The 14,274-nt window shown below is 44.6% G+C and overlaps 1 protein-coding gene across 6 annotated transcripts in view; it reads left to right on the forward strand.

Moving 5' to 3' along the window:
• The window catches only part of SGSM3 (small G protein signaling modulator 3), a 35,257-nt gene that overhangs the window by 14,423 nt on the left and 6,560 nt on the right, over positions 1–14,274 (forward strand). For 3 of the 6 annotated variants that reach the window (XM_081130603.1, XM_081130604.1, XM_081130601.1), the window contains exons 2-7: positions 8,883–8,995; positions 9,503–9,588; positions 10,058–10,124; positions 12,900–13,108; positions 13,197–13,304; positions 13,907–14,050. In XM_081130603.1, the coding sequence (XP_080986729.1) occupies positions 8,989–8,995; positions 9,503–9,588; positions 10,058–10,124; positions 12,900–13,108; positions 13,197–13,304; positions 13,907–14,050 (621 nt within the window). In that variant the 5' untranslated portion in view covers positions 8,883–8,988. Of the gene's footprint in view, positions 1–8,877; positions 8,996–9,502; positions 9,589–10,057; positions 10,125–12,899; positions 13,109–13,196; positions 13,305–13,906; positions 14,051–14,274 lie in introns of all 6 variants that reach the window. The other 3 variants (XM_081130602.1, XM_081130605.1, XM_081130606.1) reach the window with 3 other exon arrangements.

A 14,274-nucleotide genomic window follows, 5' to 3' on the forward strand; every position in this document is an offset into this window, starting at 1 on the left:
TCATTGGTAATCTTTGTCTTGTATATTTTCCTGTTCAATTTGATCAGAGGCTATTGATTTTTTTGATCTTCTTAAAGGAGCACATTTTGGTTTCATTGATTTTTCTCTATTTTTTGTTTTCTACATCATTGATTTCTGTTATCTTTGTTTTCTTTCTTCTACCTACTTTGGATTAAATCCATCAATAAATTCAACAATTTAGATAATAGACACACTTCTTGAAAGTACACTATCAAAACAAAGCTCACTCAAGAAGAAAAAGATAATCGGAATAGCTTTATCTTTGTTAAAGATACTGTAGTTGGAAACCTTTCTACAAAGAAAACTCCAGGCACAGATGGCTTCATTGGTTATTTTTACTCAACATTTAAGGAAGAAATAATACCAATTTCTATACAAACTCTTCTTGAAAATGGAAGAGGAGAGAGTGCTTCCAAATCATTCCATAAAGCAAACATTTTTCTGATGCCAAAACCAGAAAATGGTATTACCAGGAAAGAAAACTACAGATCAAATATCTTTTATGAATATAGCTGCAAGAATTCTAAACAAAATTTTAGTAAATTGCATGCCACAAATACATAGAAAGGTTAATACATCATGATGACTCAGCGGGATGAGTTTCAGGTGTTATTCCTCTTGTTCCTTTCAGGTGGTTTTTTTCCCAGCCTTGGATAGTTGCCTCACACATATGCTGTGACCAGTATTCAGATGAAGATTTGGGGTGCCCTCTGCAGATTTCTGAGCTCTGTCTGTGCCAGTCCTCTCCTCCAGTTCTCTGCTCTACACATTTAAGCTGCTTTGGCCTCTAGCTCGCACTTCATCTTCAGGGCCAACTCCTGGCACTTGTGTAGCCTACAGACTCTGAGCAAATGGTGACTGGGGAGATTGTCATTTTCTCTCAGGATTCACTGCCCTGAGCTGTTTGTCATCCAGTGTCTAAAAATCACTGTTTCATGTATTTTTCCAGTTTTTTAGTTGTTCAGGTTGGGAGAGTAAATCCAGTCCTTGTAACTCCGTCTTAGCCAAATGCAGAAGTACACAGTTGGAAAATGAAGTGAGTGAATCACATTTATTGTGTCAGTATACCAAAATTTGATGAATTTGCCTAATGTTTGACATTTATACTTTTTAAAAATATATATATCTTTATTGATTGCAGAGAGAGGAAGGGAGAGAGAGAGAAACCTCAGTGATGACAGAGTCATTGATCGGCTGCAGCCCGCAACTTGGGCATGTTCCCTGACCGGGAATCGAACCCCGATCTCCTGGATCCTAGGTCGATGCTCAACCGCTGAGCCACGCCCGGCTGGGCTAATGTTTGACATTTAAATTATTTCATATTATTGCTGTATAGGTAGTGCTGCAGTAAACCTTTTCATGACATATCTTTTGCTTTAATTGAATTATTAAGTTTCCAGGAGAATAGTTACCAAATAAATGATATAGAAATATTTATGGGTATTCCATTCCTAAAGGAGTATACCAATTTACAGCAATTCCTGAGTGAACTAGTTTTTTATCACAAAACTAGTTTTTGTTGGCATTATTTTATTTTAAAAATGTATTTTTAATTTTTAAAATATGTATATTTACATGTTAATATGTATCTACAAATAATTATACCAATACATACATTCGTGTGTGTGTGTGTGTGTATATATACACACACACACACACACACATACACATAGGGTGGGGCAAAAGTAGGTTTATAGTTGTTCATATGGAAAATAATGCAATAATTAATGAATAATACAGGAATAAACTGTGTTTCACATCCTCACAACTGTAAACCTCCTTTTGCCCCACGTGTGTGTGTGTGTGTGTGTGTGTGTGTGTGTGTGTGTGTGCTCCAACACCAAAGGGGATAGACCTCCTTGGCTCTCTGGTTCTCAAGTTCAGAACCTCCAAGAAGGGATCTGTTAGACGATTTTGGGTCAAGTGCTCGCACCTAGTCTGATCACAGTGCTATTAAGTGTTATGATTGTCACAACTCAGGTCTGTACTTTCCTAAAGCCAGTCAGCTAAGCTCAGGAAGATGAAGTCATATAAATATCAACAGCTTCCCAGAACCGTGCAGTTGTAAAGAGTAAAGGAAGCAGTTTCAGAAAGTGTGGGGTCAGTGTGGTAGACGGTTTGCTGTTTCCAGACACCCAAAGGAAAGGAGAAGATGGAGTAAAATAAAACGTTAGTTACTACTGTGGCATGAAATGTGACTTTATTTACTTTTTTATTTTGCTGTTCATTCATTTGCCTAATTTATCTAACAAATAATAATTGAGAGACTTTGGAGTGCCAAGGGTGCAGAGAAACAAGATGCAGTCGAGTCTCGTGGAGTCAGTGGCCAAAAAAGAAAGAGGGATGAAATGCTGTGAGGTTAGCTTTGCGGTGGGTTTATTCACACGGCTTTACAGCACAGAGAGCCTCAAGTATGGGCAGAGAGGAGTCGTTAAGGTGTATTAATTGTTTATTGATGTGTAACAGATCACCCCAAAATTTAGTGGCTTAAAACAACAACAATCATTTATTTTCTCTCTCGGTTTCTATTAATTGAATTCAGGAGCATCTCAGGAGATTCTGGCTCATGAGAGAGTTGTTGCTCATGACATTGTAGTCAGACGTTGGCTGGGGCTGCAGTCATCTGAAGGTTTGGGACTAGCGGATCTACTTCCAAGGTGGCTCACTCACATGACTGGCAAGTTGGTGCCTCTCCTTGGGACTCCATGGGTGTTCTCATGACATGACATGGTGCTGACTTTCCCCAGAGCAAGTGATACAAGAAACCAAGATGGAAGGAAGCTGCAGTGCCATTTATGGCCTATCCTTGGACGTTATCCGTGGTCACTGATGCTGTATGCCATTGTTGCAGAAGTTAGCTGTGGTTCAGTGCAGAGAGGGCCTACACGGAGTGAATATCAGGAGGTAGAATCATTTGAGCTATCTTGGAGGCTGGCTACCACAGAGGGCTTCTTTCAGTGACAAGGTGTCGTTTGAGTTGAGTATTACAGTATAAGTAGGACTCTATCTGACAGATAAGGAGAAGACCATTAGAGACCAAATGGAGACATTGGGCAGCTGATTATAAGTAGGCCACTCTGTGTAAGGTAGTTGTGGGGATGGTAAGAGAGGAATAGAACCAGATTATGTAGAACCTCATATTGCTTTAGAATGCAGCCCTTATTTGGGGGATAATGGCAAGCCATTGAAAGAATACAGCAGGAGATGCGAGTTTCACATCTGCATTAGAAGAGAATGTTGGCTGTAGGAAGCAGCTGAAAATAGGAGTCTGGAGCTTACGAGAAGGTGTCACTGGATGAAGGAGTCTGACAGGTGGTTGTGGAAACTCTGGCAGAGCATGAGATTGCCCAGGAATAGCTCTGATGAGAAGAGCAAGGGCAGAGGGTGGAGCCCACACATATTTTAGATGCTGAGGAAGAGAAAACCGGGAAGAATCCCAGTATTTTTGTACTCTACTTTCAAAAAAGTGCTCATATATTTTCCTTCATTTTCCAATAAAATGTTCATATCCTATTGAGCATTTAGTGTCCGATTTTACTCTTTAAGCATCTTTAGTAGCCACATTATCATCTTTCTCCAGCCTTTCTTGGACTTTTCCTGTCTTTGTGCTTCTCTGCTAGCTTGTTATCGATAGCTTTCAGTGTCCTCTGTCATTTCCTTGAACAGAAAAACAGTCTTCAGGATCTCAGAGGCCTCTTATAATACAAGTATTTTTGCTTCTGCTGCTTACAGCTTTTGTGTTCCCTGGAAAATGTGTGACCACCTATTCAGTAGGGGCCACCCTGATGAATTGTTAAGAAAACTAGGAGAACAGGTTAGTAGGTCAGGAGCAGATGAAGGACTGGATCTCCTTGATCTTTATCAAGAGCCCCTCACCAACCCCACCCCACCCCACCTCCCCACACCCCAGGGATTTACAGTGGCATCTGGTGATCTTTGCTTTGTGAATAAAATTTGTCTTTTTGGAAATGTGGGATTGACAAACTAGAAAGAAAAATATTGGAGTCAGAGTAAAAAGACTGACACCTTTAAGGATGTAAATTCAATTTTTAAAACTTCTTTCTAGAGCACCTCAAAGTTGCTTGCATAAATCCTGTTTCTCAAAAGTTTCTGCCTCTCGGTACTTCTGTGACAACAGCAAGGCAGTGGGTGACGTGGCTAACTCCTCAGCTGCTTCCGCAGGCTCCCAGATGGCTGCTTTCAGGATGGTTTCCATAGTGACCAAAGGCAGGAAAAACCTGCCTGCCCAGCTTAGCAGTATCACATCCTGCTGCTGCTGGGAACTCAGAGACTCAAGGCAATTGATGGGAGATATGACATATATATTATTGCAGAGACTCCTTAAAACATATCCAGAATCTGATCATTTCTCACTGGTCCCACTGTAGCAAAGCCAACATAATTCCTGCCCCTACTGCCTTGCTGTCTCTGCACCACAGCTAGAGAGAGCTTTTAAAATCAGTCGGAGTTGGGTTTACCTCTGCTCAGAGCCCTTCTATAATGTCCCAACTCACTGAGGATGAGATCCAAAATCTGTGCCTCACTCTCCAGCCCTCCATGACGCCTGCTACATCTCCCACCGTGTCTCCCCCTCTTCTCTCATCCCCAGCCCACTTGTTGCTTCTCCATCCTGCCAAGTATGTTCCTGCCTTGGAGGCTTTGCACTTGCTGTTCCTTCTGCCTGGGTCCCCTTTCCCTCCAATAGTCATGTGACTTGATCCCTCACTTCCTTTTGCTCTGGTCTTTGCTCCGATGTCATCTCATACCCAAAGAGCTCTTCCTGGCCATTTTATATATATAGCCCCTCTCTTCTGATACACTCTATACCTTTCCCTTGCTTAATTTTCCTCATAGTACTGCAGTGGTCATGATCTGACACAACTATTTTTATGTTCATTGTTTGATTAATGTAATGGCCAGGACTTTTGTTTCCCACTGTTTCATCTCAGCCATGAGGATTGCACCTTGCTCTTGGCAGTGCTCTGTAATTGTGGAGTGAATGAATGGGTGGGAGGCAAGCTAAGATCAGGAAGGGGAGCTGCTTGGAGAGAATTGTCTTCCCAGCCCCTACGTCCTCCACAACCAGAGACAGCTCATTTCCTCCACTGCAAGCAACATCTGCTTCCTTCACACTCTCTGCCCTTCCAGAAGAAACAATCAAATCACTACCTTAGGGGTGTCAGTGATGAGTCTCATGATCTCAGCTGGCATATATTACATTGAACCATATGAAATTGTCACTTTTCAGGTTGTAATGGATGAATATCAGCAATATCATGCAGCTTTTACTCTACCTCAGTGTAGAAGGCCCAGATACTAGCAATAACTTCCTAGAAATTATTAGTACTACTACTAATTGCTGGATGCTTACTGAGTACTTGGTATGTTTCAGACAGTGTGCTAAGGGTCTAAATTGGCATTCTCACTTAATCCTCATAACCACTGTGAGATACAGGTATTGTTCCTCTATTTTATGGATAAGAAAACTAAAGATTTAAAGAGGCAAAGTGAACTTGCCCAAGGTTATATAACAAGCAGGGAACAGCAGAGCTGGGATTTGAATCCACATCTGTCTGCTTGGAGATGTCTTCACTTTAACTGTAGCGCTATCTGGTCTCTGTGCAAAGGCAGTGCAGAGGGTAAGCTGTCCCCTCCTAAGGCTAGTGTCACAGCCATATGCATAGCAGAGCACTGGATTATTTCCCAGTGCTGTCTAGCTAGTGGCCCTGTGCTATCATTTCATGTCGCAGGATGGGGAGCAGTACCATATTGTGAGAGGGCACAGTTATTGGAATGTATTTGGAAAACTGATTGTGGGTCTCTTCTGGGTTTATTTTCTTGTGTATAAGGAATAGAGATATCTACTTCAAAATGTGGGGATTGAGGGATGTGATTTTAAAACCTTCCAGCTCAATCCCTTTAATATAAAAATATGTAATGCTCCATCCAGCACAAAATTCTGATTCAGCCCAGCCAGTGTTGCTCAGTGGTTGAGCATAGACCTATGATCCAGGAGATTGCGGTTCAGTTCCGGTTCAGGGCACATGCCCAGGTTGAAAGCTCGATTCCTGGTGGGGAGTGTACATGAGGCAGCCGATCAATGACTCTCTCATCATTGGTGTTTCTATCCCTCTCTCTTCCTCTTTCTGAAATCAATAAAGATATATATATTTTTTAATTTTGATTTAAATCACTCCCCACATACCTGTTATACTGAGGGAAGACATTTTCATTGTTATCCTCACACAACCCAGACCTTTCAGGGAAGTGGGTTCTGCAATCTGGTTCTCAGCAGGATTTGTCTGGAAGCAGGAGGGAGCAGCTCTCCCAGTTGGGTACCAAAGTCTCCACGGTGGTCATTTAACCCAGACTTGGCATGGTCAAGGTGTGTCTGGGGGCAGACATAGAGGTTTATGACCCAGCTAAGCTGCCCTTAGGAGCTATAAGATGACTCTTTTGCTCCCAAATTTGCAAGTATGTCTAAAGAGAACTGGGATTTTTCAGGTGCCGATTTTTCAACATATGCTTGAGTAACGGGACCCTATGGCGATGTGTTCTCCCAGCTCCCTTGAAGTGGTTGTTTGATTTTTTTTTCCTTTCTCACTCACTGGACCCTCCTAGTTAACCCAGCATCCCCAGCAACACCAGAATTCTTTGGCAGGTGGCATAGAGAAGACTATCGGTCTGCTTTGGCCCAGAATAACAACTGGCACCTCTAATTCCCCATCACCTGAAAAATGGCAAAAGGAGGGGTTTTTTTAGGATTAGGTAAATATGATTTCAAAAACAAGAAGGCAGCTCGTCCTAAATATTTCAACCACATCTCCTGTTTACCTCACATTTATTTCATAGAGTCAGGTCTTTTTATTATTTGGTTAGAAATATAAGGCATAATAATCAGAAAAAGTCTGAAGAAGCTACCCTACAACTGAATTTCTGTTGAAGCTCAAGTGAGTGATAATAGATTCTTCTGGTTCTAACAGAAGCTGGTTAGAAATGGTAAGTTAGAAAGTTAGAGGAAGCCCCTTATTGCTGGCTTTTTCTTATTTTTTTGAGATATAATACACATACTATAAAATTTACCATTTTAAGGTGTACATTTCAGTGGTTTCAGTATTTCATACTGTTGTGCAACTATCACCACTGTGCAATTCCAGAACGTTTTTTTAAAATCCTCATCTGAGGATATGTTTTCACTGATTTTAGAGAGGGAGGGATGAGAGAGAAACATCAATTGGCTGCCCTCCCATACATGCCCTGGCTGGGATCAAACCTTCAGCCTTTTGGTATATGGGATGATACTCCAACCAACCAAGCCACCTGGCCAGGGCCCAGAACATTTTTCATCTCTTCAAAGAGAAACTCCCATACCCATTAGCAGTTAGCCTGCATTCTCCTCTCCCCCAGCCCTTGCCTGTCACTAATCTACTTTCTCTCGTGGATTTGCCTCTTCCAGACACTTCATTTTAATAGAATAATACGATATTCATCCTCTTGTGACTAGTTTTTTTCACTGAGCATACGTTTTAAAGGTTCATCTGTGTTAGAGCATCTGTGTTCAGCTCTTCATTCCTTTTTACAGCTGAATATTTTATTATACGGATATTCCATGCATTTTTGTATATCCATTTATTAGTTGTTGGACATCTGGGTTGTTTCTACTTCTGGGTTGTAATGAATAATGCAGCTATGAACATCCATGGAAAAGTTTTTGCTTGGACACATGCTTCCATTTCTTTTGGGTGAACAACCACGAGTAGAATTCCTGGGTAATGGAACCTTTTGAGGAATGGCCAAACTGTTTGCCACAGCAGCTGCACCATTTTACATTCTCACCAGTAATGTCCCTCCAGTTTCTCCACAGCCTCACCAGCACATGTCATTGTCTTTTTTATTCTAGCCACCCTAGTGGGTGTGAAATGGTGTCTCATGGTGGTTTGGATTTGCATTTCCCTGATGACTAAGCATTTTTTACCTGCTCATTGGCCGTTCACATCTCTTTTTTGGAGAAATGTATATTCAGATCTTTTGCCCATTTTCTAAATTGGGCTATTTGTCTTTTTATTGTTGAGTCCTTGTTTTTTTAATACTTTTAAAATTAATTTGAGAGAGAGAGAAGGGGGGAGAGAGAAAGAGAAACGTCGATTTGCTCCAGTTATTTATGCATTCACTGGTTGATTCTTGTATGTGCCCTGACCGAGGATTGAACCCCTAATTTGAGTATATGGAGACGATGCTGTAACCAACTGACCCACTCAGCCAGGGCAAATCTTATTTTTTTAAGTGGACAAAAAAGTGAGGGGAGGGAAGCAGGGGTTTAAGCAGTGACAGGAGAGATCTGAATTAGATTGCAGTTTCCTGGTTTCCCAGCTGTGAAGTTAGTGAAAGATGTGGCAGAGCACACTGTTGGAGGAGGTGGAATATGTCAGTGTCGGCGTTGACTCAGAAGTTCAGTTGTATTCTATCTAAAGGATTCCTCAAATATGCTTGCTCAGGGAAATCTATTCACAGAGGTTTTGGTGGTGGCTGGGTTTTATTATTTGTCTGAGCATGGGGCATCAGGAAGTCTGTATGTGTGATTCTCTCCTTCCTTAATATGGGGACTGAACGGACACTCCCCTTGGCTCACAGAGCTGTTGCGAACATTGGTTTGCAGCTTCTTCGGAGTGTGTCCTCTCTCAGGTGAAATGTTCAGAAAAGGAGGCTTTTTCAAGTGTCATTTTTCCTTCCTTTGTTGAACAGTGGCCAGAACTTTCCTCCCCACCGCCTCTGGGCCAGCAAAGTCAGACTGGTGAGTGGAAAGGACTCCCAGGAGGGGCTGCCTCAGGATGACTTTCCCCTTTGCTTTCCTGCCAGGGCAGATGTTTCTGGACCAGATGAAGCCTGAAAAGCCTTCCAGCTATAAGATACTAGGATAGAAAAACTTCTAAGTCTGGATCTGCAGAAGACTTGCCTCATCTCTCCACAATGTCAGGTGGGAGCCGGGGCCCTGGGTTTGGAAGTGGGGTGAGACTGCAGAGTGAAGGCACGCTCTTACTCAGGAGGACCCACCCAGGGGGGTGAATGGACTTGTTTTTCACATAGTTTTGAGGGTCAGGACCATGGAGTAGGAGGTGGGGAAGAGGAGCCTCCTAACGGGCTGTCTGGGAGAGCTGCAGCTCAGCTCGGCTCTCCAGTTTGCCTGCTGCCTCTCTCTTCCCTCCTTCCAGCTGTGAAGTCTCACTCTTAGAGGAGGGACAGGCAAGGAGATGGAGTTTGGTGGTATTTTTAATGTGCTGGTTTTTTTCTTTTCCTTCCTCCAGAAATTTGTACATTCCTGGGTTTCTTCCTCTCCCTACCTGTCTCACTTTAGATGCTGCAGTCAGTCCCTTTATGCTGGAGCTCTTGAGGGGTAGGGGTGGGGGCGGATATCTCAACTTGAATTTTCCCTGTGTGCTCTGCATTGTCCTCACCTCCTATTCCTGGTTTTCCTTGATTTCAGGAAGCCACATACCTTCTGCCTCTGGTCCCTTCTCAGCCCTGACTCCGAGCATGTGGCCCCAGGAGATCCTAGCCAAGTACACGCAGGTATAGCAGTGATAGTAGCTAGGCACCGGTGGCTGTGCTCCCAAGTTGTGGTGCTGAGGGGACCTGCCACTGCAAGCTCCCAGTGGGTGGCCACACCACCCTGTTCACACAGGGTCAGAGGCCACCATCAGAGATGACATCTTAGCTCTGTGTCCTCTGTGAATCAGTAATTAGGTTGAAGTATTATGGCACTAGGCGCTCAATATTATGGGGACACAAATGCATAAAATGTGTGATCTTATTTCGTTTGACCTGTGGGGAAAACAAAGAAAATGCCAGGAGAATTCGAGAAGGTACTGGTCCCTGTAGCTGAGTGATGAACACAGAGGCTTCAGAGGAACGGTGGCCTTTGAGCTAAGTCTTGAGGGCTGGGTGGAATTTCAGCAGGCAGTATCTGGGTGGCATCTTCCAGAACCAGTGGTCCTAGACTGTAGGCTACATGACTGATTCTTCCTAATCCTGGTTCTAGAAGGAAGAGTCAGTGGAGCAACCAGAGTTCTACTATGATGAGTTCGGTTTCCGGGTGGACAAGGAAGGTGAGATTGGGCCCCTTGTGTGTAATCTTGCATGTGTTCTTGGGAAAGACTCCAGCTCCGGTGATCCTCATTATGCAGTTGACCCACGCAGTTTAGTAGACCTGCACCATTCAAACACAGGTGGTTCAGGGGGTCAACTGGCAGTTGGCAATCTGTGTATTCAGAGAGCCAACTTAAGTTATACTCGATTTTTGACCACGAGGCAGATGGTGCCCCAACCCCTGCGTTGTTTCAGGTCAGCTGTGTATGGAGATCTGTGATTATTTTTAGATTAATTTTATTAATCTTCATATGATAATAAAAGCAATGTTCTTTGTGGAGAAATTGAAAATACAGGAAAGTATAAAGATTGAAACAAATTAACCTACAATCCCACAACCTGAAGATATGTTAACATTTTAGTGTATCCTCCTCTGGCTTTGTGTTTATTATCAGTATATATTTATCATGTACATGTACATGTTTTGTTTTTATTTTACCCTAAAAATTTTTTTCATTTTTCAATTACAATGGATATTCAGTATTGTATTAGTTTCATGTGTACAGCATAGTGGTGGTTAAACATTTATGTAGCTTATGAAGTGATCACTGCAATAAGTCTAGTACCCACCTGGTACTGTACATAGGTATTACAATATTATTGACTGTATTCCCTGTGCTGTACTCTATATCCCCATGACTATTCTGTAACTGCCAATTTGTACTACTTTTTTTTTTAAAAAATACTGGGGTGACATTGGTTAATAAGATTATATACATTTTGCCCTGGCTGTGCTCAGTGGTTATAGAGCATCGACCCGTAAACCCAGTCAAGGGCACGTTCCTGGGTTGCATGTTCAGTCCCTGGCTCCAGCCGGGGCGCATGCAGGAGGCAGCCAATCCATGTGTCTCTCTCTCTCATGGATGTTTCTCTCTCCCTCTTCTTTCCTCCCTTCCACCACTCTCTGTAAAAATCAATGGAAAAAATATCCTCAGGTGAGGGTTAACACAAAAAAATTCTATAGGTTTCAAGTGTACATTCCTTTGATACATGATCTGTATATTGCATTGTGTGCCCACCACCCAAAGTCAAATCATCTTCCATCACCATATATTTGGCCCCTTTTACCTTTTACTACCCACCCCCCACTGCCCTCATATACATGTTTGTAGGTTCTTTAAAATATGTCTTCATATATGTGCCCTGACCAGGAATCAAACTGGCAACCTCCCGGTGCATGGGACAACTCTCAACCAAGTGAGCCATACTAGCCAGGCTGCATGTTTTTATATTGTTCTTATATCAACATTATACCATGAGCATTTTTTTCTGTCAGTTAAGATCTCTTTAAAAGCATATTTTTCAGTGGCTGCATACATTATAGTGGGTTTATCATAATGTTTTTATGACCATGCTTCTGTAAGTGGGCTGTAGCCATTTCCATTATTTTCTACTATAAATACACCTGTTGGTTCCCCAGTGGGCTATTGGGAAAGCCATTTTCCAGAGCCCAGGATGGTCTGTCACCAGGATATAACTGTGACTAGAAGATTTTAATTGGTTGAAACCAGTCATTTTCAGGTCATTCATATTTCCAATTCTGCCATAAGTTGTCCTTGTTCTCTAGTTTGCAGGCAGATATTTGGAAGTGAAAGCTGGGCCTGAGAGGAATTCAGGGAACTTTCTAATATGATGGAAATAGTCTCTGTCTCAATGGGGACAGTGTGTTTAAACATTTGTTTATTGATACTCACCAAATTGTACACTTAAAATTTGTGCATTTTTCTACATGTAAATTCACTAAAGATGAAGTTTTAGAAAGTTGAGGCTGAGGCTGTGGCGTTAGGATGAGTGAGGACGAGGCTCACTGTGGGGCTACCTCACACCAAGACTGGCAGGGGCCTATGAAAGCCTCCTCCACGTTGACGTGAGCATTTCAGGATGCCGACTGTTGTCCAGTCTTCACTGCTGCATCCCCAGTGCCTTGAACAGAACCGAAGGTGGTCTCAGCCTCATGGAGTTCCCCAGCAATAAACAAACAACTATATCATATGCTGGGGCAAGAAGAGCTATGAAAAAATTTGGGAACTAGAGAGGAGGGGAGGTGGATTGTATATAGGGTGGTGAAGGAAGGCTTCTCCAAGGCAGAGACATTTGATCAGACACTGGGAGGAAGGGAGGCAGTGAGTGTAGCCAAGGAAGAGGAACAAGTGCAAATGCCCTGGGAGCAGGAGTGGATTTGGTGGGGAATAGCTGGAGTGGAGAAAGCAAGGGGAAGGTAGGAGGCCAGGGAGAAGATGGGACAGGAGGAGGTGAGGCGGGCAGGTGGGTGGCACTAGAGGCCCTGAGCAGAGTGACGTGATCTGACTTGTGCCTTCACGGGCACTCTGCTCGGTGGAGGACTGCCTTTAGGGAGGCAGGGGTGGAACAGGGAGGGAGGCTGTGGTGGTCATCCAGAGGAAAGGTGATGGCGTGGGCGGGCAGTAGTCAGGTGGGGAGAGTGGTGAGGTGCTGCCTGTGCTGAGGGCCCAGCTGCAGTACTGACCATCGGGTAGAAGTGGAGGAGAAGCCACAGGTGGTTCCAAGGGTTAGGCTCGAGTATCGAGAATGGAGGCAGGCCAGTGGATCTGGGAGAGATCATGGGGGAAAGTGAAAAGCTCAGGTTTGCTGGTTCAAGTGCTGAGTGCTGCTGGGGCCATGGATTTCCATGGTGGATCTTGGCCCTGGACTGAAAGCCCAGAGACGATTTCCTTCCTGCCCACTCACCGCCCTGTCCCTGGGCACTCTCCTGGCAGAGGGTGCTGACCCTAGTTCCAGCAGGCTGCCAACTCTGTCTCTGATGGAGGACCCACCACAACGGCTGCAGTGGCAGGCCCACCTGGAGTTCACCCATAACCACGATGTGGGCGATCTCACCTGGGACAAGATTGCCGCCTCCCTGCCCCGCTCAGAGAAACTCCGCTCCCTGGTTCTGGCCGGCATCCCACACAGCATGAGGCCACAGGTGAGGCCATGGAGGCCAGACCACAAAAGTCCACAGAGGGCTCAGATGTCTCACCAAAGACTGAGTGCTTATCGGCTCCTCCCCTCAGCTGTGGATGCGGCTCTCCGGGGCCCTGCAGAAGAAGAGGAACTCTGAGCTGTCCTACCGGGAGATGGTGAAGAACAGCTCCAATGATGAGACCATTGCTGCCAAACAGGTGAGGGAGGGTGGCACAGGGACCCTTGGGAACTGTGGGTGGTCTTACAGGCAGGCAGTACTCTGCCTGGGGTTACAGGAGTCCCCTTGTTGGTTTCTCTCTGGCAGGGGTGGCCCCGGGGAGAGCACAGCAGCTGCATAGCAGACCTGGTCTGGGCATTCCTTTCACCCACAGATGTGTGCCTGGAGCATTCTGGCTCCCTCCCGAGTTCTCTGTAGACAGCAGAGAGAATTGTCAAAAAGGTCATCTAACTTGGTGCACATTAGGATCACCTAGAGATTTTTTAAATACAGATTTTTCTATGCCTCGTTCCAGAGATTCTCATTCCATAGTTCTGGCCTGAAGCCCAGGAATCTGCTGGGTTTGTTTTTAAGTTCCCTGGGTGAATCTGGTAGAATCTGCTATAAACACTAGCTGGTGCTAATCCTGAAGAGAGGAGCACAAGGAATCCCCATTCTGAGAGAGAAGTCTGCCTGGGGTATACTCTGCACAGGCGTCTCCCTGCCTCCCTCCCAGGTCTCAGGGTGTCAACAGTGTGAAGTGTGTGGGCCCACAGGCCTGCAGCTGTATCTCATAGGGTCTTGTTGGTGGGCTGCTGACAGATTGAGAAGGACCTACTCCGCACCATGCCCAGCAACGCCTGCTTTGCCAACGAGAGCAGCATCGGGGTGCCTCGCCTGCGCAGGGTTCTCCGAGCACTGGCCTGGCTCTACCCAGAGATTGGCTACTGCCAGGGCACAGGCATGGTGAGCACAGTCCGGGAAGGGGAGGAGGTGTCCCCAAGGGTGTTCTTGAGGCCCCCAGGGACAGATAATCTCACCATCCAGGGCAGTTGGACAGAAAGCAGAGGTGGAGGTGGGAGTACCCAAGGAGAGCCGTGGCTGCCAAATATGGAGGTTCTAATCCTGAGGAAGTCACGTGGTCTGTGATATGATCCTCAGAGTGGGTCCTACTCTAATTCATGGAGACC

This window comes from Miniopterus schreibersii, assembly GCF_964146895.1.
Source record: "Miniopterus schreibersii genome assembly, chromosome: 2".
Taxonomy (NCBI): domain Eukaryota; kingdom Metazoa; phylum Chordata; class Mammalia; order Chiroptera; family Miniopteridae; genus Miniopterus; species Miniopterus schreibersii.